Below are 26497 nucleotides of genomic sequence, written 5' to 3'. Positions count from 1 at the left end.
AACAACCACCAACGGTGTGACCTACGGAAACACAACCAAGCAGGCTATCACCTGAGCCCCGGCTCACCCCCAGATCACCGCTGACGCACCGCCACGCTCCACGCCAAGATCGTCTCGCTGAAGCATCAGAAGCTGGAAACTGAAGCATGTCAGTCCCACATCAAAAACAAGGAAGAGGTCAGCCTCTTCCCCACCTATAAAAGGTTCACTCCTCTCTTCTCATTAATTACGCATTTACTACTTACCTAATGTTATTCTGTCAACACAAATACATTGACTAACTTAGGCATCGGAGAAGAGAAGACCGCCAACTGCGGTCTCCCTCTGACGCCCTTTGTATTTCATTTGACAGATAGCGGAAGCCACAAGAGCATCATAAATAGCGGTCTGCCCACCGGACCAGCGTTAACCGAGATTTGGCCACCGCTAAATCTTAAACATTAACATTGGCGCCGTGTGTGGGAATCCTTGAGCAAAAGGTCATCCCACCACAACAATCACCATGACTAACGATAGCGGGGGAAACGCTGAAGAGCAAGCGGACCAATCCGCCAATCCCCAACCCACCAACCCCGCGACTAACGTTAACCCAGCGGTTAACGTTAACCTTGCACTATTCAACACCCCGGTTAACCCTGGAGTGGAACCCCAAGACACTCCCCAGATCCCGCTAACTCAAACTTCAGCGGAGGCTTGACCAGGCAGCAGTCTCCCACCAGGCCAGGATCTCGCCGCTATGTATGAGCTGGCATTGGCAGACCTCTACAAGGAAAACAGGGAGCGCGAACGGGAGCGCAGAGAAAAGGTCGAGGCCCAAAGCAAGTGGCCACGCTAATGTCAAGATTCGACGAACTGAAGAAAGCGCTGGAGGCAAATGTTAACCCAGCGCAGAGCGAGCAATCGCAGAGCACCAGGCGCAGTCGACCCAATACCTGTAGAGCGGTACCCGCACCAATCATACATATGCAAGTACCGCTGAACCCGTCCGAGCTGCTGGGAATAGGTCCACCTCCCCTACCCCGACTAATGATAGAACAAGAAGCGGAATCCCAACCGCGCACCAACCGCTCCGCAAGCAGCGGAACCTTCAGGCGGGGCCCGATGGCGACGCAACCGCCCTAATCCTGGAAAGAATGCAGCAATTAGAACAAAGGCTAATCCTAGCAGAGGCAAGCGCCCCAGTGCCAATTCCAAATCCGCTCTTTGCGACCAGACCAGGGCCATTCACCACCAGGATCCTACAAGCCGTCAGACCAGCACATGCAAAAATGCCAAAAATGCCACAATACAGCGGCATGACTGACCCTTTAGTCCATATGGACACCTTCAAGAAAGTCACTAACAACAAGGGATTTGATGACGCCACCCTCTGCCACTTGTTCAGCGAAACGTTAGATAGTGAGGCATTGAGTTGGTTCTTTAAGTGCCCGTCGGGATCCATCGACTCATTCCACTCACTATCAAACGCTTTCCTATCGAGGTTCATCCTGTTGGCCACCGGACATCACAACACAAGTCAGTTGTTCAACGTCAAACAGGGCGTAGAGGAAACATTGAAGGCATTTGTCACCAGGTGGAGAGCGGCGGCATCTCGGTGTCGCGATCTTGATAAAACAATGGCACTGGCAACCTTTAAGCAAGGACTCCTAAAGGGACCATTTCTCTACCATCTCAACTACAATCATCCAAACGCCGCGTATGACCACGTCATGAGCGAGGCCGTCATCCACGCGCAGGCGGAGTTCATCACATACAGAAAAACCCCACCACCACCGCCAACGCCAGCAAAGTCCACTCAACCTTCCTCCAGCCAGCAGGAGACCGCTAACAAAACCTCTGCTGCGCCGCCAACTGATAAGAAAAGAGAGAGAACAAAGCTATAGAGATAGAGCAGTCTTCAGGGATTGTTAGGAGCAGCAGCAACATTTTCACCGTCAACCGGCGACTGAGGGACGACCAAACGGCTCGTTTGATCGAAACCAGGAGCGGTAGGGCTCGGCGTCACCATGGTGCCATCCGCCTGTGTGTGGGCCGCCAAGAAATTGGCACGAGACACATCCGAGGCGGTAGCAACTGGAGTCTGTAGGGGACCTTCCGCCAGGCGATCACCACTTTCACCACTACCGGAACGCGCACCCTCTGGCTGCTCAGTGGTTGGCCCACTTGCAGGCGCTTCCTGCTGCCCCGCCGACCTAGTTGGCCGACTCACCTTACTCCAGTCAATGACACCCTTCTTGTCCAACATCTCGAAGTTGGCAGCGGCCCCAGCCTTCGCCGCCTCCGTCAAAGTATGCTTGAACTCTAGAGACTGTTTGTAGGCTTCAATGGTAGCGACGTCGGCACAGGTCCTCTCCACTCCCAGTCGAACAACCTCGCCCTCCAGCTTCTGCAGCTCAGCGGTTTTGGTGGCAGACTCCCCCTGAAGGATCTCACAGCGCCTACCCTTCGCCGCCAACTGCTCCTGCAACAGGGCCACGTCTTGCTCCAGCTTGGCCACCTTGTCGTTCCGCTCCATGTCCCGGTTGATAGCGACAGTCAACTTGCCCCGCACATCAACCAGGTCACATTCGGTCTAGGATAGAAGTCGCTCGGTGTCCATCAGCTTCTTAGACGTCTTCTCCCACTCCTGCCGGAGGCCTTCAACTTCCTCCCTCAGCTGCTACTCAGCGGGAGAAGACTTCGACGCCACCAAAAACAGCTCGTGGAGCCCGACGGACAGATGGCTGAAGGCTGAGCTAAGCGGCGACTGCTGGAGGGCCGTCGGCCGCACCGTCCCGTCCAACCCACCAAACCCCAGCCTCTCGTAGAGATGGAAGAGGAACTCCCGCTCGGGATAGGTCAGAAACTCAGCATATGAGGCAAACGAGTCCAGACCGCTTGGCGGCACTTCCCCGGCGATGGCCACAATCACCGGCTGTGAAGCCTGTTTTGCCCTCTTCTGCTGGCGGGCCCCGATGGTCTCCGCGTCATTCTCCTCATCTTCATCGGCGTCATTTTGCCGCCGTTTCCGTTGGAGAACCCCTTATGTAGCACCAACAGCAGAAGGCCTCGACGGTCCCTGCGACTCCAAACCAGCAATAGTAACAGGCTCCTTCGTCGGCACCGTTTTCTCCCTTTGGGGCCCTTGCCGCTGGGCAGGCACTCTCTCTTTGGTCTTTGAGGGACCAGCATTGACCTTGCTCTCGCCAGCAGTCCCACGCTCAGCGCGAGACTCAGCCTGCACCACAATCTGACCAGCAGCGGCAAGATGCGAATGGTGCGGCATCAGCATCACCATCAATTTGGCTGAAATTTTATTGAGATGATCTATACACTAGTACCTAAAACTGAACAGTCGAGATGTGGATATGCGGCCGAAAAGTTATCAAAAACTCGAACTTCACATGTTATTTTCAAAGCGGAGCTCCGCTCTGGATAGGATCTGTATATATATATATATACAGATCCTATCCAGAGTGAGGTTAGGGTTTAGGGTCACTTTTCGGTCGCATATCCACATCTGAACCGTTCAGTTTTTAGGTACTAATGTATAGATCATCTCAATAAAATTTCAGCCAAATTGATGGTCGTTAAGGCATTGATAACTGCCTTAAAGCTAGTACGGTTCAGGTTGGACAGATTCAGTTTGTCCATTGGTTTAATCGAGTTAGAGACCTTAAAGACCATCAATTTGGCTGAAATTTTGTATAGATGATCTATATATATATAGACACACACACACACACAGGCCTTCTCTGCTAAGGATATCTCTGCTACGGATTTCCATATTTTGACCACTTTTCGATCACATATTCACATCTTAACCGTTCAATTTTTAGGTATATATGAGTGGATCACTTCTGCAAATTTCAGCCAAATTAATGATTGTTAAGGCATCCAAAACTGCAATTTACACGAACGGTTCAGGTTTGACAGTTTCGGTTCGTTCGTGTAAATTGCCGTTTTGGATGCCTTAACGATCATCAATTTGGCCAAAAATTTGCAGTTATGATCTATACATTAGGACCTAAAAATTGAACAGTTAAGATGTGAATATGTGATCGAAAAGTGGTTAAAATATGAAAATCCGTACCGTAAGCTAAGCTAAGGACCTCCTTAGCATATATATATATATACACACACACACACACAGTCCTTCTATGCTAAGGAGGTCCTTATATATATATATATATAGAGAGAGAGAGTTTGATGTGCTTTCATTGATAATAGGAGCATCTTTATATAGAGGATTACAAATATAGAAGTAAAGTTGTACATGGAAAGGTAATCGTACAATGATTGGATATCTACGAATATCTCCGAGAATATCTCTAACATAAACTCTATTACAACTTGCACAAGTAACCTAGAGTTTGGGCTAGACACATATTCTGGATTTACTTGAACACTCCCCTTTGTGTCGCTCAAACGTGGTGCTCCTTTCGTTGCCTCGTCAAAAACCTTGTCAAGTAACAAAAACTCAGTGAGACAAAAATAACATCGGTCGAAAGAGAAAAAGAGCACAACACACCCTTCACATTTCGAGATCAACATGTGGACATCTCCCCATAATGTCTGCATCTCGCCCAGATGACTATGATCATGGGAGTTTGGATAATTTCCTCAAACGATGCTACCAACATATTTCTCAAAAGTGGAATTAAGTGATGACTTAGTAACAAGTCTGTCATACTGACCTCAGATCAAACCTAGTTCACTTTGATCTTGAGGAGAGTCTGTTGTTGCTGATTATGCTTGGTGTCGTCGCCTTTCATGTAGCATTGCTTCATTTGTTCAATGCAAGCGACATTATCCTCATAAATGCTCATAGGCTTATCTGTGGTAGACTTTATGGCGTTGGCGCCATGCCTACCTCCATGTAGCGTGGCGCTATGTCCTCTCGTAGGGACGTCCATCCTTGCAGGCATGTTTGCAGCAGATATGTGTGATCTCATCACTTTAGCGGGGATCGAGATGAGACATAGTGGAGACAGATCACGACAATTTCTGTCGTTCCTGCTGAACATCTGTGTTCTTATCTCCCCCTAGCAACGTGAAGATTGTCTCATCAAAGTGACAATTCGCAAATCTACTGGTAAGGAGATCGCCTTGCAAGGGCATTAAGTGGTGGACGATTTGTTGGAGTCTCAAATCCAACTTAGTTGACAATTCGTTTGTAAGGACCCATCATAATGGCAGCACAATTGACACATAAATGGCACACTCAAATATGCATAAGTACGAGATACTTGTACTCAGTCATTAGCTGTAACGCATAGATTGTTTGAGTGGTGGTGGGTCGTAGACGAATTAGCATAGCTGCATGCGATATTGCATCACCCCAAGCGGATATAAGGAGATTGGTGCGCATTACCAATGTTCAGGCTACCATCGTAGTCACTTCCGCGAGACCATTTGGGTGTGTCCATGAGAATATGATGTCCAACATCAGTCCCAGTGATATGCAATAATCATCAAAAGTCTTCAATGTAAACTCTCAAGCATTGTCAAGTCCGATTAACTGAATGGGATGATCTGGGGAGTGAGCCCGTTGTCATATGATATGTGCTAGGAGTGTAGTATAAGCAGCATGACAAGTGGATAATGGCACAACACGTGACCAGCATGTTTGCTTGTCAACCAACATCATGAAATATTTAACATCCATAAGTTGGTTGAATCAATCCACAGAATCCCCTCTGATTCTATGTAAAAACAGAATGAGTATTTTCGTATCCTTTGCAAAATGAGCGAGGGGCCTTGCAAGCAACCAATGAGGATTTTGGTTGCGTCTGAAGCGCTATTCGAAGCAAAATTTGTGACTACATCACCCATCATGGCTTTATAACCATGGGAAGTGGCATCCATGGCATCATAGCCATAGGTGGCGCCTACTATGGCGTCATTAAGGGGGACGGTGGCGGCGCTAGGCCGGCGGTGGACGGCGGCTGTCACACTCAGTTTAGGAATCAATTTTTGATTCTTGCTTCGTTTCGCTATAAGAATGGAAGTCCATGTGAAGTCTTTAGTAGACGGATCATCATATCATGACTAGGATAACCTATCATGTTGTGACAAAGCCAATATGTGTCTAAATTCAAGAGATCTTCTCTCATAACTTTATTGGATTTAATAGCTTGAATAGTGGTGATATAAAATCCACTAGAGAGACACATACGTTTCTCTAAGATGCGTCTTTATTCACAATGATTAGAGGTAGTGCAAATGAACTCTTTTCCGTTCTCTTCATGCGTTTTGCATGGAATCTATTGACTCAAATAGCTCAGTAGGGTTCGATTTTCCCTAGGAGCATAGAGAGTTTCTGTGACAGTAATCAAGGTGCCATTTGGCAAGCGAAATTTGGGATATTTCATGTCCTTAAAATAATCCTGATGGCCCAGCCATCGTAGTCACAAAGTAATATGCTCATAATCAAAATAAAGTCATAATGAAAAGAACTCGAAATTTTATTCATAAGCCAACGGAGTACATCATTGTTTCTTAACCATTAAGAGAATCTAATACAAATACTAGCTAATGCAAAACAATAGTAGTCGTTTAACTTCTTCCGGTAACTCCAAAATAAATATGACCAAGTGAGTAGAGAGATGTCGGTGGAGCAAAGCTCGCTTAAGTACCACTTATCTCAAAACCTTCCTAGATATCATACTCGCTTTGGATGAGCCTAGTTTGAAGAGAAACTAAACCAATGGCATTTAGTATAAAATATAAGGCAATTTCCCATTACATCTCTTGAAAAAAAATAAAGACTTAAACAGAATTGGCGATCTATTGATCCCAGCCAGATTTGAAGTCTTCAACTCTTCAGTCTAGATCATCTTCTTGATCTTTTTGTTCCACATAGTGAGCTTCTCTTGCTTCACAATATGCTTTGTAGGCGATGACAATATCTTCACGAGCTCTACAAATGTGTACCCAATGACCGAATAATCCACACAGGGAACATACATCTCTGTACTCAGACTCCATTGATTGAGGCGCTTTGAAAGCGTCATTTGGATGGCTCTTAGTGTTGGTGGCGCCACCAACATCGCCAGAAGCGTTGCCTCCCTGTCTCTTTCCACGTTGACCTCTTCAGTTTCATGTTCGCCTATTTTGGCGGTCAGCTTCCTCATTAGAGAGATAATATGGACCAAAACGTCCAGAAATGTCCCTAGATTTAGGGTTTCGCTCTTGGTGCCCTCCCTTAGGAGCGCGACTATAATTGGACTCCGGAATATGTTATGTTCCCACAGACCTCAAATTATAGTTCTTCACAAGGATGTTGTCATGCTTTTCAGCAACATTCATAGCTCCAATGAGCTCATGAAACCTTGTGATCCGTCCTGCAATAACATCGATTCGATAGTTCTTAACAACCATCAAAGTAGAGACAGGAAAGGTAAAAAGAGTCCTCTCGATCAACATCGCATCTGTGATATCTTCTCCACATAATTTCATCAAGGATTTAATGCGAAGTGCTTCCGAGTTATAGTCAAGAACAATCTTGAAATTACAGAAGCGGAGGCTATGCCATCTCACTTTTAGGTCAGAAAGCAGGGAGTCACAGACGTAGCCAAATCTTTCTTCGAGTGAGACCAACAGCCTTCTGGGGTCTTCTTCATTCATATACTCATACTAGAGCGAATCATCCATATGACGAGTCATTAGGATGATGGCTTTCGCCTTAGTTGCCTCCAAGGCTGCTCTATTTTCTTCCAAAGCTTGAGCTTGCTCAACAGTTAGCACATCCTGGCTAGCTCAAGAATCATATCCAGGATTCCCTCGGCCTTGAGATGTTGGCGGACATCACGAATCCACTTGTGATATCCAGAGCCAGTTGTTCCCAATGGAGCAAAGTCTAGTTTGTTCAGGTTACTCATCCTTAAAAGAGAAGAAGGAAAAACGGTTAGTTTTGGACCGGAAAAAGCTACCACGGAAACAATAGAAATTTCTGAGCGTAATCGCTTTCAAGAAATTAGGAATTTCTGAGTGTAATCGCTCCCAAGAAATTCGATTCCAAGAGGTATTGGATTAGATCGAAACAATGACGTAAGTGGTCGATCATAAATTCTCTACAAACTCTAAGTTTGGAGATCTCAACAAGCTCCAAGCTTGGAGATAGCACGAACCCCCACAGTTCGGCTTAATTAGGTCTCTCCCCTATGAAGAAGAAAGGGGGGTAGAAGAAGGGAGGTTGCAAGTCCCCGAAGAAAAAGAAGGGAAAAAGAATAAAAACTTCAAAAACGGGAACTTTTAAAACATACCTCTAAAATTGTCGGAAAAGTCACCGGAAAGTTGTCAGATGGTCGTCGAAAAATTGGGATGGCCGGCGGTGGTTGTCGCTGGCCGGAGGTGGTCGGAACTGGTCGGGGGTGGTCGGAATTACCTTAAAAATGTTTCTGTCCTGTTTTCTACCTGCATACCAGTCAGTCAGGCGGCCGGTTCGGCAAGTTTTAGACCGGTTTCTTGGAACGATCTGATCAGTTCTAGAATCGTGAGATCGAGGCGCTGCTGCTGACAAAATTTGGTGGCAATCGGAGGTCTGGAAGGTGGTGAACCGGCAGAATTTTTGTTGCAGACAGTTTGGAGCTTCTGGTGGCCGATTCGGTAGGTTTCCGGCCAGTTTTGGTAGTTCTGCCGCCGGTTCTGGATTCCTGGGGTCAAGGGCTTCAAGGTGTGCGGCGAAGGCAGAAAAGGTCTCAAGGTTTTGTATTCGGATTTAGGGTTTTGGCTTCTTGAATCAGAGTTTGCCTATTTGTTTCAGGGTTAAGGCTTCGTCCTGATAACATATTTAAGGAAAACGAAATTAGGAGAGAATTTGATGTGCTTTCATTGATAATAGTGGTCTCTTTATATAGATGATTACAAGCACTGAAGTAGAGTTGTACATGGAAATGTAATTGTACAATGATTGGATATCTACGAATATCTCTGTGAATATCTCTAACATAAACCTTATTACAAATTGCACAAGTAACCTAGAATTTGAGCCAGACACATATTTTAGATTTACTTGAACATATATATATATATATATATATATATATATATATATATATACGGAGCGGATCGAGAGAGGACGTCCGCACTTTCGCTAAAGTGCGGATGACGGCGCTGCAGCCCAACTCATGCCACGACGGTGCGGCGCCAGTTGCCGGAACGAGGCCAGGGGTCGGACGGACCAGTCTGCAGTCGGGTAGAGTCGCCGGTGACGAGGTTGCAGCGCTGCAGGTCAGGTTGCAGTTGCAGGTGAGGTTCCTGCCCAGAAACCTGCAACCTCGACCTCCTCCGACCTCGATCGCTGTCCAGAAGCCGTCTGGGATGCTTCCGGCCCGATTCACGCCGTCGTCGAGGCCTGAGCGGGGCTACAGCGCCGTCGTCTGCACTTTAGCGAAAGTGCGGACGTCCTCTCTTGATCGAGCCTATATATATATATTATCATACCAGCTTGTGAAATGTTACTCATTAGGTCTTCTATGTATCAATTGCATATTCGTTGGTATACGTAAGTGTGATGCATATTTGATAATTCTTCAAGGCTTATATTGAGCAACATGGTAAATTATTTACTCATGAAACATGAAGGTTTCCAAAACAACGTGAAGAGTTGCTCAAACTTATAGAAACCAATCGATGTTCGATACATTCAATAGCCACAAAACATAATATATCTAACTATGTTGCTCATCATAATGTAAGTCATACTTAGGATTTTGAGAATGGATGAGTCTAAGGTAGTGGACCCAAAATAGCCTTCATTTTCCATTCAAAAGCTTTTAATTCACTCCACACATTGATATAGTTCCAAAGAGAAAAAAAATAGCAAGTGTTCCCCATTACTATCACATGCCCAAGGATTGCCCTACCAACGCTACAATCAACTGTGTCCTTGAAACTTCAAACTTAATTTCCGCTGCTCAAGAAATGAAAGCTTTCTCAAAGTGCTTAACATTGTTTATATGAATGGGGCAAATTATCTTTCATTTTCAAATACAAAGAGATTAGGTCAATTTGCTGACTTGATTTTAATTGGCCTTGTTCTACGTTCTAGCAAAACCAGCAGTTTATAAGATATTGAGAGCATATTCGTCAAAAGAAGGAAGATTTATGTAGGGAATGACATTTCACTTTCTTCGTTCTATGACATTTCATTTTCTTGACTGAAAACTACTCAGAGTGCATAATAATTGGGAAGAAGTTGTTCAAATGTTGACAATATATAATTATATACATGCCAACTTAGAACCTTTGAATTATATTTTTGGGCTAAATACTGGTTACTACCCTGTGATTTATGTCCAAAATCAATTCAGTCCCTAGACTTCTAATTTCATCAAAAACACATCTGAACTTTCAATTTTGATCTAATATGTCCAATTCGTTAATCTTCTGTTGTGGGTTCCAGTCATAGTTGGATTATTTGTTGAAATTTTTTTTATTTCATAAATTTATAATAGTGGGACCCACTCCTAAACTGACTATGCATGCCACCTCAACACCACATCATAAAACATAGGCCATATATAAGCCACGTCAACAAGTTAAATAACTCAATTAACAGAAAACTAACAGATTTGACCTAGTAGATGAAAATTGAAAGTGCATGGGTGTTCTTGATGAAATTAGAAGCTCAATGACTGAATTGATTTAGAAACCAAACTATAGGGTAGTAATCAGTATTTAGCCCTATATTTTTTCTGACACCAAAAAGGTTTGGATTCTAAATGATTTCATATATAGTACTCTGCTTATATTTATGTAGTGATAGTTTGACACTTACGTATGATACTAACTACAAAACTAGCAACCGTCTAAATTTTGATGGTAAGGTATGTAAAATTACCCTATAACATAAACCTAGAATTCAAATTTGTATTATCCTTAAACTTAATTGGCAAGAAATAGTGAATAAATGAGTTAGGATTAAGATCGGTTAGAGATTTTTTTTTTTTTTTTTTTTTTGAACCAAATCAATCATTTCATTCAACTCAAGCCAGAATGGCACGGATACATACCTTCCCTTGCCATCTTTAGACAAGTTTAGGACGTGGTATGCTAGCACCACCCATTAGACAACCAGTGCTCACTTATTCAAAAGCGAGCCTAATAACTATGAAAAGCAATACATAGCAATTAGGCAAAGTTTAGAAATAAAAACAAAATTTAAATTTTCTCCTTGCCCTTAACAATTGGGCTAGGAGGTTTGGAGAGATAAGCAAAACAAGTCTCTTGCGCATCCGCAACCTTCTTTGACTTTGGAGGATTTTTATTCTTTGCTCCCAGAGGCCTTCCTCTTTTCTTCTTTGTGCCAGAGCTTGTTTGCATCACATCTTTAGGCACTAAAATATTTCCAGGAGCTTCAACCATACCCAAAGATCTGGCAGAGAACTTACTTGTAAACATAGGCAGTTTTTGTTTCTTTGCCTGGATATCTGGCAGCAACGGTTTGAATAATTCTGGTAGCAGAATCTTTAGTTTTTGGGGAGACTTTGAAGGAGAGGGGGGGAGGTGACGCTTGTCACCCCTACTCTCCTTGTTCGCTGCTTCAACCGGTACAGCTGGTTCTGCATCCTTAGAGGCCTTCGGGCTATTTCTTGCAGACCCTACCTTCTTATCAAATTCCATGCCTTCACTTGGAGCGATAAGTTCAGAAGATGAGACCTCCATGTCCGGAGCTGCAATTACTGCCAACGCTAAAGGTTGGTGCACCTCCTTCTCCATTTCTGTGGCACTTAGGACTCTGTCACGCAATATGATAGGTTTGCGTGCTTTAGAAGCTTCCTTGGGCTGGAATAAGGACCTGTAGATAGATGGCAAAATAGGTGTCTGCACACCTTGAAAACGAAAGGTTCCATCTACAAAAGTGTTAGCCGCAAAACCTAGAGAAGGACCAACCAAATCCTTCCTCTGTTCTCCAGTGCTGCGTCTTATACCTGTTGTGGCATGGCTACCAAGCAAAGGGCAATAGTCTCCCTCATGATAAATCAAATTGCAATGATCACACTTGCCTACCAGGTTTTCAAAAAAATATGAAATTTCAACCTCTACTCCAGGTGCCAGTTTTAGGGTTTTCTTGAGGAAAAAAGGTTTCGAAATATCATGTGCCACATGAACCCTAACCTTACCCGTATTTGCAAAGAGTTTATCATCCAACTCAAGATACTTACCAGCCACAGAAGCAATACCTCTGATCATGTCAGGCTCCTCAAACAATGGCGGAATATTACTAAGTCGAACCCAGAAGAAGAGGACAGTCAGATCAACCTCTTCAATAGCCTTGATGCCATCATACTCCTGAAGCACAACCGGAGCCTGGTTAAAACGCCATGGTCCACCCTTTAAAACCTTGCTACGATCCTTGCGCAAATCAAATTCCAGGACAAAACGGTTTGGAGCCCGCTCTTGAATCTTGAAACCTTTGTCAAGGACCCATACTCGCCGGAAAAAACGTTTCAGATCATTCAAAGCAGCCGGTTTCTTCACCAGAGGACGTGCCAACAGAAAAGATTGCTTGGCACGTCGCTGGATTCCATTCGAGGCTCTTGAGACATCTACGACATCACTGCTAGCAAGCGCAAGTGATGCAGCAAAGGACGAGGTTACAGCATCAATGTTGGACATGTTGCTAGGTTTGGGATCAACAGAATAGCGACGGAGGTCGCTTTGGTTGTTTGGTTTGGTGGCGGCACACATAGCGCTGCCCTAGCTCTATTTTATTATACACTCGGTTAGAGATTCGATTCTCTTTGATGCATGTAAAAAAACTCACTAAATGATTGCATGACATTGCGTGTTGAGCCTCATATGTATTTCTTAAACCATACCCCTCTTTGTTTCTACATACAATGCGGTAAAGGTTAATCTGCCTACCTATAATAGAAGAAAGATAAGATCATATACGAGTTCGTTATTATGGATAGAAGTGTAGAACCCTAAAAACTGCATAGTTGCCAAAAACGACCTCTTGTGGTATTTAAACCAAAAGAAATCATCCTTACTTGTAAATTAAGATTCTGATGATCAAAGTCATTAACAACTAATTTAAGATAAAGCACACTTAACCACAAGAAAGACAACGGGAATATGGCATAATGAGGGCCACATGCACTACTTTTCAGGGCGGTAATTGAGTAAGCACTTGAGTAATTGTTTTGAGGTTTAAATTTTTAATCTCAACTTTGTACCAATCTTAATAATAACCTCTCAAATGATCGAGAGAGGTTGGGGTTTCTTTTTTGACTTCTTCACGGCCACTGGGGCTCCCCAAAAATTTGGCTATAAAAAATATGCATTTTCATCATCAAGAAAAACTAATCTTTAGTTTAAGTCTCTCCATTTTGAAGTTTGTTCGCCAACCTTTTTCTTTATATATACCTAAACTTTAACAACCATTTATTTGTTTATCTTCATTTTATCATTTATTGGATGCTAACCAATGTATTTAGGATGGTAATTCCAATGTCTCTATTGTGGTTATAAGTCACTTATAACAAGGCCATGATGTGCTATTATCAAGATTCAAGAGCACACAACCGCAACGAGAGTTCACAAGTAAGACTTGGCTAAAGCTTGAGAGAGTATTTAGTGCACAGCATGTAGTTGTACCAATAAAAATTGATGGTTGGACAACATTAAGTATATTTTGTAATTATTAAAAAAAATTATCTATTTATATCAACGGTTGAGATCTGTTAGATTTGCTACTTCATTTGTACCGCCGGTGCATAGAAGAAGTTTCAGAATAGTAAAGCTATTAATATTCAATTGAAGTACTAAGTCTGATGTTTCATTCTCAACCGATTATATGGTGATTAATATCATCTATTTTTATATTTAGTTATAAGAGTTGAAATTAGACAATAACCACTTTTGATCACAAGTAAAAATTTTAAAAATCAAACTGATCGAATAGGTGAATTCATTAAATAGAAGGTAAATTGTGAGTCAAAGCTGGTGTCTTCCATATATAACTTTCTCCATAAAATTATAAAATTATACCGATTTCCATATTGGTAATTTACCATCCTCAATGTTAAATATAGTAGTTGGGTTTCAGTCTCTTCCATCTCAAAAGCATAGACGAGTCCCCATTTCTTCAAGAGGATGAAGCACACGCACAATGACACAAACAGAGAGAGTAGATGTACAATGGAATCTTCACACTCTCACCTCATTTATAATCAAACAAGCAAGCTAGCTACTACAACAACTTCATGCAGAAAAGAAAGACATGGGCAGTCTAGTTATTTATTACACTCATGTAACAGATATGACATCAAAACCAAACAATTGGACACATTCATGAATTGGTGTTGTATCTTAGCAAACAGTTGGACACATCAATAAATTTGTGCTGCAAACTTGTGAGAGATGCAAGCAACACTCCTGCCAGTATTGTCCTATTTACTTCTCATTTTGTTGTAACATTCTTATCATTTTTTTTTCATTACTCTTTAATCATTTAGGGGAAACTTATAATTAAATATAGGGCCCTTAAATATATCAGTGATTATAGAAATAATAAAAGTTTGAAAATACAGAAATATCATGGATTACCAAAATTTAGATACATACGGAATTTAAATGAAAAACTTAAATTTTGCGAGAAATTTAAACCTTGGTTCCAACCATGAAAGTATGGTATTGAAAAGAAGCATGTAGAACAATTTAAGCAAAAGTAGATTTTTGTTACAGATGGAGCCTGTGTTCACTTTTGCATTATTTGCTTACCTATACTATTATTAAGAGAAGAGGTGTTGTCAGCCAAAACTAGAAAAAAATGTACCAAATTAACCTTAAAATATTAATAGATTTTAGTATTCATAAAATAGATAGGGATAATATAGTGAAATTACAAAACAAACAAAAAAATAAAAAAATAAAAGAGAAAAAAATAATGTGAAACAAACAAGTACGTGGGAAAAACTACCCACTTCATGAATATTTCTTTACAGAATTTTTTTTTTTTTAATCAAAGAAATAACTTTATAAAACAAGCTCAATAGAGATGATTACAATCATATCGTAACACATCTAGAGTACATTCTGGAGCGTTAACGAACCAAAAGGAACTTGTTCTAGCCTCAAGCCAGAATGGCCGTTACATATCCTTCCGCTGCTATTGGTATAGACATGCAAGAAGTTGTGGTGGTACCACGGTGGTACATAGAAATAGATCCACTCATTAAACATTCGATACTTACTTATTCCAAGAAACCGTATAGTACTATGCCCAAACATTAGATAGTACATAGGCAACATAAAATAGAACTTAAATTTTCTTCTTACCCATAATATTAGGGCAAGGAGGATAACTATGATAAGTTGGCTACCTTCGAGATCCCAAATACGAAAATTGAGGGAGCCTGAGCCCATATGCTTGTTCCACTTACAAGCCAGGTCCAATAAACATCTTTAGCTGCATTGGGCCCCCAAAATGTTCCAAATCCGAAAACATTGGGCAACCACTTTGATCTGGGCACCCAAAAAACGGATCTAGGCACCCAACCGAGTTTGGAAATCCGAACTGGAGCTGCTTCACTGGTGTTTGCAGCCACCACAGCCGCAACACCTTTCACACCTGCAGATCGATGCGTTGTCAGTTGCTGCCTTGGACGAACCTCCGATTTTGCCGCTACCAGCCGCCATGATCGCCCTTCCGGCTTCGCCACTCTAAGCCTCCATCCCTAGCCGAAGCAAAACCACTCTTCCTTCTCTGCCGCCTTCAGCCTAGTGCCCAAACCACAGCCACCTCATCGCCTAACAGCTGCAGAGGCTATGATCCGATCCCTCGCTTCTGACGCCACATCAAGAATCATACGCCTTTAGTCACCTTCTGAGAGATCGGATCCGACCCGGATTCTCATTCGGTTTCCAACTTGAGAGGCCGGCAACGTCATCGTGGTGAGGCACAGTGGAACTCGAGGATATAACCTCTTTGAGGGAGAAAACTGGTTGGAGAATTGTTGAAGCAAATTGATGTTGGAGGGTCGTAAGACGGCGTGAGGCAGAGATGTCCAGAGAGAGAGAGAGAAAATAAAAATAAAAATTAGAAATTATATTAAATTGGAAATGTCCATTATGCCCTCCTTTAGGATTTAAAAATCTGAAGTGTGGGCCCCCTTATCGGCTCCAACTCAGCAGATGACATCATTTTTGGACTCATATTCAAAATTTGGACTCGGGTGATGTTGTTTGAGAGTACAAGGACCAGTGTGATTAAAAAAAAAGTTTAAGGCCTAGTCTGATTTTAGGCCCAAAGTTCAGGGGGGTAAACTGAATTTTTTCCTAACTTTTACTATCTATATCTTTTTTAAGTGAGAAATTTTCTTGCACATGCAGAGCATGTAATTGCAGACTAGTTTATTTTGTGGGATCTAAATTATAAAAATTGAATTGATTTTAAAAGTATAAAAAGAGAGAAAGTAACTTGAAAATAAAACTTTTAAAATTAAAATTAAAATAAATATAGTTGCGTTGTGAGCGAAATGTTAGAATTGGTGGCCATGACAGCGATGTTGAAGAATAGTAACTAGGAAAGGCACCTCAAGTTTAGAAATTGACTGATAATTAGAATAGGCTTCACAGTGTTGTTGAAGACTAATCGAAAAAGACAAGAAAAAAAGGTGTGAGATTAGTTAGAAGTGGAAGAGAAAAATGAGGAATTTTCATCAGAGATGATGCAGTCAACATAAACAACAACATTTTTAACTCGGGGAATGCAATTAAATAAATTAGAGTCGCTTTTGTTCTGAATTTCAACATAAGTCTAGCATTGTCCCAAATTGTGTCAAGGTGAAATAACAAAATCTCTAATGTGATTGATGATTTTTTCATAAATCCACATGTGCCTTATGAAAAGCAACACATACCCCGTACATGACAAAACTCGAAAAGAGAATGGTGCTAAAGTATTTCAGTCTTCACTTAATTTATCTTTTAGTCAGGCGGTTGAACAATTAATTTGTACAATTAGCGAATCAGACACATCTTGTGTACAATTTCTAAAAAAAAAAAAACAATATATTCGGTTTTTCACATAAGAAATCTCCTATGTATAAGACATTGAGATATTAAAAATTAAGTTGAATGAGTTACGTGATACGATCACCTCACTCGAGTCTTTCTCATTAACTTGTAAAGCTCAAAATGGCATGTTTGAAAATAAGAACAACAGCAGTGGCAAATGATCATCGTTGGGGTTACTTGGAGCAGCAAGACTAGACAGACGTCAGACGCCCCTGGATGGAGGCAAAACCTGAAGACGTTGCGGAGGAATAGAAAGAGAGAGAGAGAGTATCAGAGTACGGTTACAAGCGTGAAAAGAGAGAAAGATATCGAACCCCTTTCCCTTAATTCCTTAAAATCATTTTCCCTTTTTTTTTTTTTTTGGTTTAAAAACCCACCAATTTCTCATTTCTAAATAAATTTTCTCCTTAAATCTTGTCACAATCCCAGTACAAAAACAATACCAAAAAAATTGCAACTCCAGGGTATTTTCAGGGTGTCAGATCCCTGTGGACTTTATTGTATTTTAGCTGGAAAAGGAGCTGACTCACAAATCCAGTTTCATTTATTAAATTCCAAAGCCTGATTAAAGCCAATTCCTCTCTTTATGTTCTGTGAATTCTCTCAAAGCCTGAAACAAGTGCTTAAGCACAAGCTTAATTAATCACTACTTAGCTGACTAATCTGACTTGCTGCTAAACAAGTCCAATAATTCGCTGTCAAATTATGTAAAGAATCAAAATGTAGAGGAATCCCCAGATTTGTCCACCACTCCCTGACAATTTCCTGGAATCCCACTCTGAATTTTAAACAAATTTCAGTTCTTTAACCAGAAATTAAATGTAAACATGGAAATGGGACCTGGGTTAGTTTGATAGAGAGATAGCATAGTGGTTTTTCAAAGAAAGCAGCTAACTTGATTTCAAAAATAGCAGGGTTTACATTGACAGACTGCCTCACCGTCCGTGGTTAGGTTTCAGTCAACATTCAAAGAAAAATGTGCCACCACAATAAACAATAATGGAGGAGGGTCAGTTTTGGGTGCTTTTAAATTAATCACTTTTTTTTTTTTTTTTTTTGTGGGAGTGAAATTTGGGGGTACAGTAACCAGGGAAAAACGCCGGATTTACAGGAGGACAGATGGGGCAGGTATGAGCTTTTGAAAGAAAGGAAAGAAAAACAGCTTCTATTAAGCGTGCTTTTGCAATTTAACTTGCAGAAGAAGCCAAACCCACCTAGATGGGAATTAAGTATCAACTGTCCCCATGATTAAAATCATGAAAAAAAAAAAAAAAAATCGAAAAATGGAGAATTTGGTTTTAATTGTTTCTGTATTGGGTGGTCTGGTTTGAATCTGTTCCTGGTCAAGAACCCATCTTTAAGCTTTCACACAGTGTTTTCTGTCGGGTGGAAAATCCCTCTTTTTTCACAATCAGAAGTCACTACTGTTTGTTTTAGTGCTTTTTAGGTTTTTTTTTTAAATCCACAGAAGCAGAACCCACCAACCGAAACGCACCGAAGCACAAGAGAGATTATATACCATAATCACCAATGGAAACAGAGGCGAGAAAAACACACAAGGCAACAAAAAATATGAGAGTGACAAAAGCAGAAGACCCAAAAGGGTGGGTTAAAAACAATAAATTTTTGGAGAAAGTGTAGAGGAAATGAGCTCAGTTAGCCCACCAAGGTAGATTGAGATAATAAAAGAGAGAGGAGAGAGAGAGAGAGAGAGGGGGAGAGTAGTGTGTGTCTGAAGTCTTTGGTTTTGCTGATAAAAGCTAGGAATTTTTGCAAATGTCACAAGATTCTCAGGGGATAAAGACGATTGAGCAGTGGAGATGGTCAGATATGCAAGGCCTTGAGCTTGTGACTGACCCTCCTCCTCCTTCTTCTTCTTCTTCTGACCCATCTAAAACCAACCCAACAACAACAACTGCTAAAGAGCCAAGAGAAGCTCAAGCAATGGAGAGCTCTGCTGAGCCAACAACAAAGAAGGAGTCTAATGACAGCGGTGGAGGTGAGAAGCCTGAGGCTGTTCCAAGCATAGGCTTCGGAGAGGTTTTCAGATTCGCTGATGGATTGGATTACGTTTTGATGGGAATTGGGTCTGTTGGCGCAATCGTGCATGGTTGTTCTCTGCCTATCTTTCTTCGCTTCTTTGCTGATCTTGTCAACTCTTTCGGGGCAAATGCGAATGACATGGACAAGATGATGCAAGAGGTTTTGAAGGTATTGTATTTCGAAACGATCATATTTCGATCACAAATACTTTTCAATTTTAATTGACAGCTCATCTCTTTCTCTTTCTCTCTCTCTCTGTGTGGTGGTGGTGAATTTTGCAGTATGCATTGTACTTTCTTGTTGTGGGAGCTGCAATATGGGCTTCTTCATGGGCAGGTGAGCTTTTGGCTTACTATTTTTGCTTCTTCAGTGCCTTCTTTTTGGATTTTGGATTTTGGATTTTGGTTTTTGTATGTGTTTGTGTTAGCGTAACGGAAGGAACTTTTTGGCAATTGGGTGCAGAGATATCGTGTTGGATGTGGACCGGAGAAAGGCAATCGACCAAGATGAGGATCAAGTACCTTGAAGCTGCTTTGAGCCAGGACATTCAGTTTTTCGATACAGAGGTTCGAACCTCCGATGTCGTTTTTGCCATCAACACTGATGCAGTGATGGTCCAAGACGCTATTAGCGAGAAGGTGAAGCATAACCTCAGCGCGCAATTTGCCCGCTGCAGTCATACTAATTTTTTAATTGGGTTTTTTTTGGGACTGGGACTAACATATTTGGTTTTGTGGTTTGTAATTTCTGTAGTTGGGTAATTTCATTCACTACATGGCGACATTTGTATCTGGATTTGTGGTGGGTTTCACTGCTGTGTGGCAATTAGCTCTTGTGACTCTAGCAGTGGTGCCCCTGATAGCTGTGATTGGAGCCATTCACACCACCACATTAGCCAAACTCTCAGGGAAGAGCCAAGAGGCTCTTTCACAAGCAGGACACACTGTAGAACAGGTCAGAAATCTGAGCTTCAATTCTTAAGAAATGAGGAAGAATCACAACTTTTTCGCTGTTTCTTGCAATTTGGTTTAGCTGATTCGTGGCCAAAATTGCAGACTGTAGTTCAAATTCGAGTTGTCATGTCGTACGTTGGGGAATCCAGAGCACTAGAAGCATACTCCTCAGCATTGAGAATTGCCCAGAAGCTTGGTTACAAGAGTGGATTTGCTAAAGGAATGGGACTTGGAGCAACTTACTTTGTAGTCTTCTGCTGTTATGCACTTCTTTTATGGTATGGGGGTTATCTTGTTAGGCACCACTTCACCAATGGAGGTCTTGCCATAGCCACCATGTTTTCGGTCATGATAGGTGGACTGTAAGTACTATCATACATTTGCTCAGTTTGGATTTTTTATTTTTTTATTTCCTTTCAAAATCAGTGTAGTTTGCTTATAATTCTCTTTGATCAAAACAGGGCTTTGGGACAATCTGCTCCAAGCATGGGCGCGTTTGCAAAGGCTAAAGTTGCAGCTGCCAAGATATTTCGGATCATTGACCACAAGCCAGGCATGGACCGAAACAGTGAATCAGGGGTTGAATTGGAATCTGTTACAGGACTAGTGGAGCTGAAAAATGTGGATTTCTCCTACCCATCAAGGCAGGATGTTCGTATTCTCAACAATTTCTCTTTGAATGTTCCGGCTGGAAAAACCATAGCTTTGGTCGGTAGCAGTGGCTCTGGTAAAAGCACTGTGGTCTCCCTCATTGAGAGATTTTATGACCCCTCCTCAGGTAACTTAGCTCATTGTAATTGTTCTAGTAAGAGTTTTAACTTGCTCATGAGTTCATATATTTCTGTAGGTTTCTTCATTGTTTTAATATATTTCTTTATTAAACAAACCATTTCAGGACAAGTTCTGCTAGATGGACATGACATAAAGACATTGAAATTAAAGTGGCTAAGGCAGCAGATAGGGCTTGTGAGCCAAGAGCCTGCTCTGTTTGCTACCACCATTAAAGAGAATATACTTTTGGGGAGGCCTGATGCAGACCAAGTTGAGATTGAAGAAGCTGCCAGAGTTGCCAATGCTCATTCATTCATTGTCAAACTTCCTGATGGTTTTGATACTCAGGTTAGCTAATTGAGACAGTAGTTCAATTTTTCGTTTAAAAAATTAGCATGATCCTAGGTTAATCGGGACCCCCGACATATTTTGAATATCGAAAATAGTTGGCATTGCTCTAATTTAAGTTATATTTTCATTATGGATCTTGACTGGATAGCACCAGATTTAGTTTGATTTCTAATGGCCTATCGTTGCTTCAGTTATACCAAATTAAAGATGCATTGGTTGATTTGGTCAACAAACAAGGCCCAACTTTATCTTGGGTTGGCTTTTTAAAAGTCAATGTGAAGAAGCACTTGGCTATGCATGCATTTTGCAGAAAGTAACATGCTTCAGTCAACAATGCATGTGCAGAAGTTAGATCAAGTTATAAGAAGTACAAGACAAGAGAAAAAGATAAAGAAGAGAAAAAGGGGTCCCATTATTTTCCAAAACATCACAAAAATTAAGAATTAAGCTATTTCTGTGAGCAAGAAATAATATCTTAATGTGTGTGTGGAAATGGAAATGGAAAAAAAAAAAAAAAACCCAATAGCCTGGTGATTGTGATAAAAGAGATATTTAGTGGATAACCTGAACATACCAAATGGGGTTGCAGACAGGTGCTATTATCTCATGAAGAGTTATCATATAATTGATTAGTAGTTTCACTCAACCCGAAACTTTTGTAACATCTCTTGTGTAAGTTATGGTGAAAAATGTAGAAAATTAAACATTTATGGCAAAAGAGTGATAACATGAGAGTAAAGTTATTATAGAAATGTAACAGAAGGTTGAAAATGGCAGGTAGGGGAAAGAGGAGTGCAACTGTCTGGAGGACAGAAGCAGAGGATAGCCATAGCAAGGGCAATGCTTAAAAACCCAGCAATCCTTCTCTTAGATGAGGCAACAAGTGCATTGGACTCTGAGTCGGAAAAGCTGGTGCAAGAAGCCCTGGACCGGTTTATGATAGGCAGAACAACTCTTGTCATTGCTCACCGCCTCTCAACCATTCGCAAAGCTGACCTTGTAGCTGTACTCCAGCAGGGAAGTGTTTCTGAAATTGGAACCCATGATGAACTCTTTTCTAAAGGAGACAATGGTGTTTATGCCAAGCTCATTCGAATGCAAGAGGCAGCTCATGAGACTGCTCTCAACAATGCCAGAAAGAGTAGTGCTAGGTAAGCCACACCAGTCATGAATTCTTCTTGAGAATATACATCTGCACGATTGTTTGATCTCTGTTGTAATTGTTGGTTTTGAGCTAAGAAATCAATTCTTATCTTGGTTTTTCATTCAGGCCTTCTAGTGCAAGAAACTCTGTTAGCTCACCAATAATCGCCCGAAATTCTTCATACGGTCGATCACCATATTCACGCAGGCTCTCTGACTTTTCCACTTCTGATTTTAGTCTCTCCCTTGATGCCACACACCCCAATTACCGACTAGAAAAGCTTGCCTTCAAGGAGCAAGCCAGTTCCTTCTGGCGCCTTGCCAAGATGAACTCTCCTGAATGGGTGTATGCATTAGTTGGTTCAATTGGCTCTGTTGTTTGTGGTTCTCTTAGTGCTTTCTTTGCATATGTTCTTAGTGCAGTCCTCAGTGTCTACTACAATCCGGACCATGATTTCATGATCAAGCAAATTAATAAGTACTGCTATTTGTTAATTGGACTTTCATCAGCTGCACTACTCTTCAACACGCTACAACATTCTTTCTGGGATATTGTGGGAGAAAATCTTACAAAACGGGTGAGGGAGAAAATGCTGACAGCAGTGTTGAAAAATGAAATGGCATGGTTTGATCAGGAGGAAAATGAGAGTGGCAGAATTGCAGCAAGGCTGGCCCTTGATGCCAACAATGTCAGATCAGCCATTGGAGACAGGATTTCTGTTATTGTACAGAACACAGCACTCATGCTAGTTGCTTGCACTGCAGGATTTGTTTTGCAATGGCGCCTTGCCCTTGTCCTCGTAGCTGTCTTCCCTGTTGTTGTTGCCGCCACAGTTTTGCAGGTATTCCCTGTTTTTTGCCTTAATAGTTTCACCATGCATGTTGACAGTGTTCAGGGTTAGGGAACTTGAGAGTTACATATGGTGCATATACTGACAAGTTGTGTAATTTACTTGTACTTTTTGTTCAAATTGTAAACAGAAAATGTTCATGACTGGTTTCTCGGGAGACCTTGAAGCTGCACATGCCAAGGCCACCCAACTAGCTGGGGAGGCCATAGCCAATGTAAGGACTGTTGCTGCATTCAACTCCGAGGGAAAAATTGTTGGTCTCTTTTCCTCCAACCTGCAGATTCCCCTGCGTCGGTGTTTTTGGAAGGGTCAGATTGCTGGAAGTGGATTTGGGATAGCTCAGTTTGCACTTTATGCCTCCTATGCTCTAGGTCTTTGGTATGCTTCCTGGCTTGTAAAGCATGGAATCTCTGATTTCTCAAAGGCGATCCGAGTTTTCATGGTCCTCATGGTATCTGCTAACGGTGCAGCAGAGACACTAACCCTGGCTCCTGACTTTATTAAGGGTGGTCGAGCCATGCAATCAGTTTTTGAGCTCCTTGACCGCAAAACTGAAATTGAACCTGATGATATTGATGCTACTGCAGTGCCTGACCGTCTGCGTGGAGAAGTTGAGTTTAAGCATGTAGACTTTTCGTATCCTTCTCGACCTGATGTTCCTGTGTTTCGTGATCTCTCCCTCCGTGCCCGAGCAGGCAAGACTCTTGCTCTTGTTGGTCCTAGTGGGTGTGGAAAGAGCTCAGTCATTTCATTAGTACAGCGGTTTTACGACCCAACATCAGGAAGAGTTATTATTGATGGAAAGGATATTCGCAAATACAATCTCAAGTCTCTCAGAAGGCACATTGCTGTGGTTCCCCAGGAGCCATGCCTCTTTGCTACAACTATATATGAAAATATCGCTTATGGACACGAGTCAGCAACTGAGGCTGAGATCATTGAAGCTGCTAATCTAGCCAATGCTCACAAGTTTGTATCTGCATTGCCAGATGGCTACAAAACGTTTGTTGGGGAGAGGGGAATTCAACTATCTGGAGGACAGAAACAAAGGATTGCTATTGCCAGGGCTTTACTGAGGAAGGCAGAGCTTATGCTTCTCGATGAAGCCACAAGTGCACTTGACGCCGAGTCCGAGAGATCCATTCAAGAAGCTCTGGAGCGCGCTTGTTCAGGAAAAACCACAATTGTGGTTGCACACAGACTATCAACTATTAGAAATGCCAATGTTATTGCAGTAATTGATGATGGGAAAGTGGCAGAGCAAGGATCACACAACCATCTATTGAAAAACTACCCGGACGGGTGTTACGCGCGCATGATACAGCTACAAAGATTTTCACACAGCCAGGCCATTGGAATAGCATCAGGTTCAAGTTCTTCAGTAAGACCAAGGGAAGAGGAAGAAAGAGAAGGCAAGTAAGGACTAGTTGAAGCCATATACCACTAAAGAGGAGTATATCCCCATATACCCCTTTCTGATTTTTTGGGTTTTTTTTTTTGTTTTTGTTATTCTATTTTGGTAAAGTATGTGTATTATCTTTCTCTGTCCCCTATTTCTACGATATATGTCTACCTTATGAACCCATGAAGAAATTGATAATGACAAATACCCGTCGAGATTGAAATAGATACCCAACACTTCATCTATGTTTTGAAGAAATGATCTCAATATACAATTGTAAACCAAAAACCTAACAAGTGAAGGGCATTCTTTCTTACCATACTAGATAGTTTTCATGGTTGCCAACTTGCCATTGAAACTTTTGGTGAAAATACTCAAGTAGATACATATAAAGGTGTATAAGGTTTGAAGTATCTACTGTTCGTCCAAAATAGATATTGGTAGGAATTTCAAACTATTGTGAAGAAATATTCTTCACTGTCCAAAATAGATATTGGCAGGTATTTCAAACCTACATATTTATTGTGAAGAAATGTTCTTCACTCTCCATATATCTTCGATATTTGCTGATTTGTTGAATTATTCTTAAATTTGAGTGCCAATATAACTTCTACGCCCAGTATTTGAAGCTTTGGATAAACTTAGTGCTTGGTCCAATCGATGTTAGACAAGTGAAAGCTGGTGGGTAGGCAAACCCACATGTGCATGTGCAAACTTTGATTGCCAAACAAATCCAATCGTGCTTGGAATCCAGTAAGTGTTTAAGAAGTCAAACAATTATAGCAGCCTTGCAATTATATCTGGATAAAAGGGTGTTAGAATTCTATCACTCTCAGAGACACTGATCGCTTGGCAAATGGGTGTAATGGCATTCGATGTAGACTTTGGGATGAAAGACATGTCAGGCTTTTGATTGTATTGTATCCATCTCACTTTCAAAAACTCAATGCGAAACAGACTCAATAGTGCAGTCTTGATCTGAATAGGGAAATTTCATATAATACATATATGCATATATGTGTGATGGAGGTTGTGGGGGACAGCATTATTGGGTGAGTTCATAATATGGTGGTTGCTCATGTGCATGAGTTTAAAGCAAAGGGGAGGAAAAATGCATAAAGATGTAACACAAGAAAATGACCCTTTTGGCCCTGTTGAGCAAAGAAGTGGAGGGAAACAGAGGCTGGTAGTGGACAAGGGGCTGTGAGAAAGATTTGAAGAAAATGACATGGAGATTTAGGTGTTTGATTTAGTTACGGTGGGTGATATGTGATTATGTGAGGCCCTGAGGGAGTGGGGTATACCCAATCACTTTCGTCCGCAGGATGTACAAGGATGAGAGTGGCCTGAGATGGGGTTTTGATCGATGGTGGTGGCTCCTTCCATCTTTGTTTTGGAGTCTGAGAAAAAGAGAGAAGAATAATAACGCCTACTTGCTTTAATTATTTACTTGAAATCATTTTGTTTGCATTGTCTGTATTAGGGAAAGTGGGGATGACACAGTACTGTTATAGTCTTTTACTGATCCTAAATTCAAGTTCATTGTCTGCAACAGAAATGGCAAAAGTGAAAGAACAAATAGAAGAGACAGGATGGAAAGCCAGGAACAGATATGATTATCCTCTTCAGGATGGAATACAGCAATGGTTGGTTCTTGTTTCGAAAGTGGAAGGGTTCAGGGTTTTCAGACTAAGGACACTCAAATACTGTCACAGACACACACAAAAGGGTTCCAAGTGAAGACGTTGGACAGAGCATTTGAACACCCATTTTGTCGACGATTTTTTGTTGCAAAACTTATACCTATTTGCGAACACTTTTGCTGATGAATATTGGTCGGCAAAATAAGCACTCTAAAGTCTAACCGATGACATTTCGTCGCCAAACGTAATTCCCATTGTGAACACTTTTGGCGATGATTTTTCGTCCACAAAATTTACTCTCATTTAAGAACGGCCAGTGACCATACCCGC

At 41.6% G+C, this 26497-nt stretch overlaps 1 protein-coding gene across 1 annotated transcript; it reads left to right on the top strand.

Annotated features, from left to right (window-relative positions):
• The first annotated feature begins 18544 nt into the window (after window positions 1-18544).
• LOC133723537 (ABC transporter B family member 1) lies at window positions 18545-24751 on the top strand. The gene is made up of 10 exons (XM_062150384.1): window positions 18545-19221; window positions 19335-19389; window positions 19516-19691; window positions 19807-20007; window positions 20109-20368; window positions 20468-20784; window positions 20902-21125; window positions 21906-22279; window positions 22399-23113; window positions 23253-24751. Exons 1-10 carry the CDS (start codon window positions 18787-18789, stop codon window positions 24540-24542), a joined length of 4047 nt encoding a protein of 1348 aa, XP_062006368.1. The 5' UTR covers window positions 18545-18786; the 3' UTR covers window positions 24543-24751.
• Window positions 24752-26497: the final 1746 nt, after the last annotated feature.

Source organism: Rosa rugosa, chromosome 7 (genome assembly GCF_958449725.1).
Source record: "Rosa rugosa chromosome 7, drRosRugo1.1, whole genome shotgun sequence".
NCBI classification, from domain to species: domain Eukaryota; kingdom Viridiplantae; phylum Streptophyta; class Magnoliopsida; order Rosales; family Rosaceae; genus Rosa; species Rosa rugosa.
The sequence above is the reverse complement of the archived record's forward strand: the minus strand, read 5'-3'. Positions and strand labels throughout refer to the sequence as shown.

Excerpts from the sequence above, each read along its gene's own strand:
- LOC133723537 (XM_062150384.1), top strand. The coding sequence starts at position 18,787 with ATGTCACAAGATTCTCAGGGGATAAAGACGATTGAGCAGTGGAGATGG. Across the intron at positions 19,692-19,806 it reads AAGACGCTATTAGCGAGAAG|TTGGGTAATTTCATTCACTA; the intron begins GTGAAGCATAAC and ends TAATTTCTGTAG. Across the intron at positions 20,008-20,108 it reads CAGGACACACTGTAGAACAG|ACTGTAGTTCAAATTCGAGT; the intron begins GTCAGAAATCTG and ends CCAAAATTGCAG.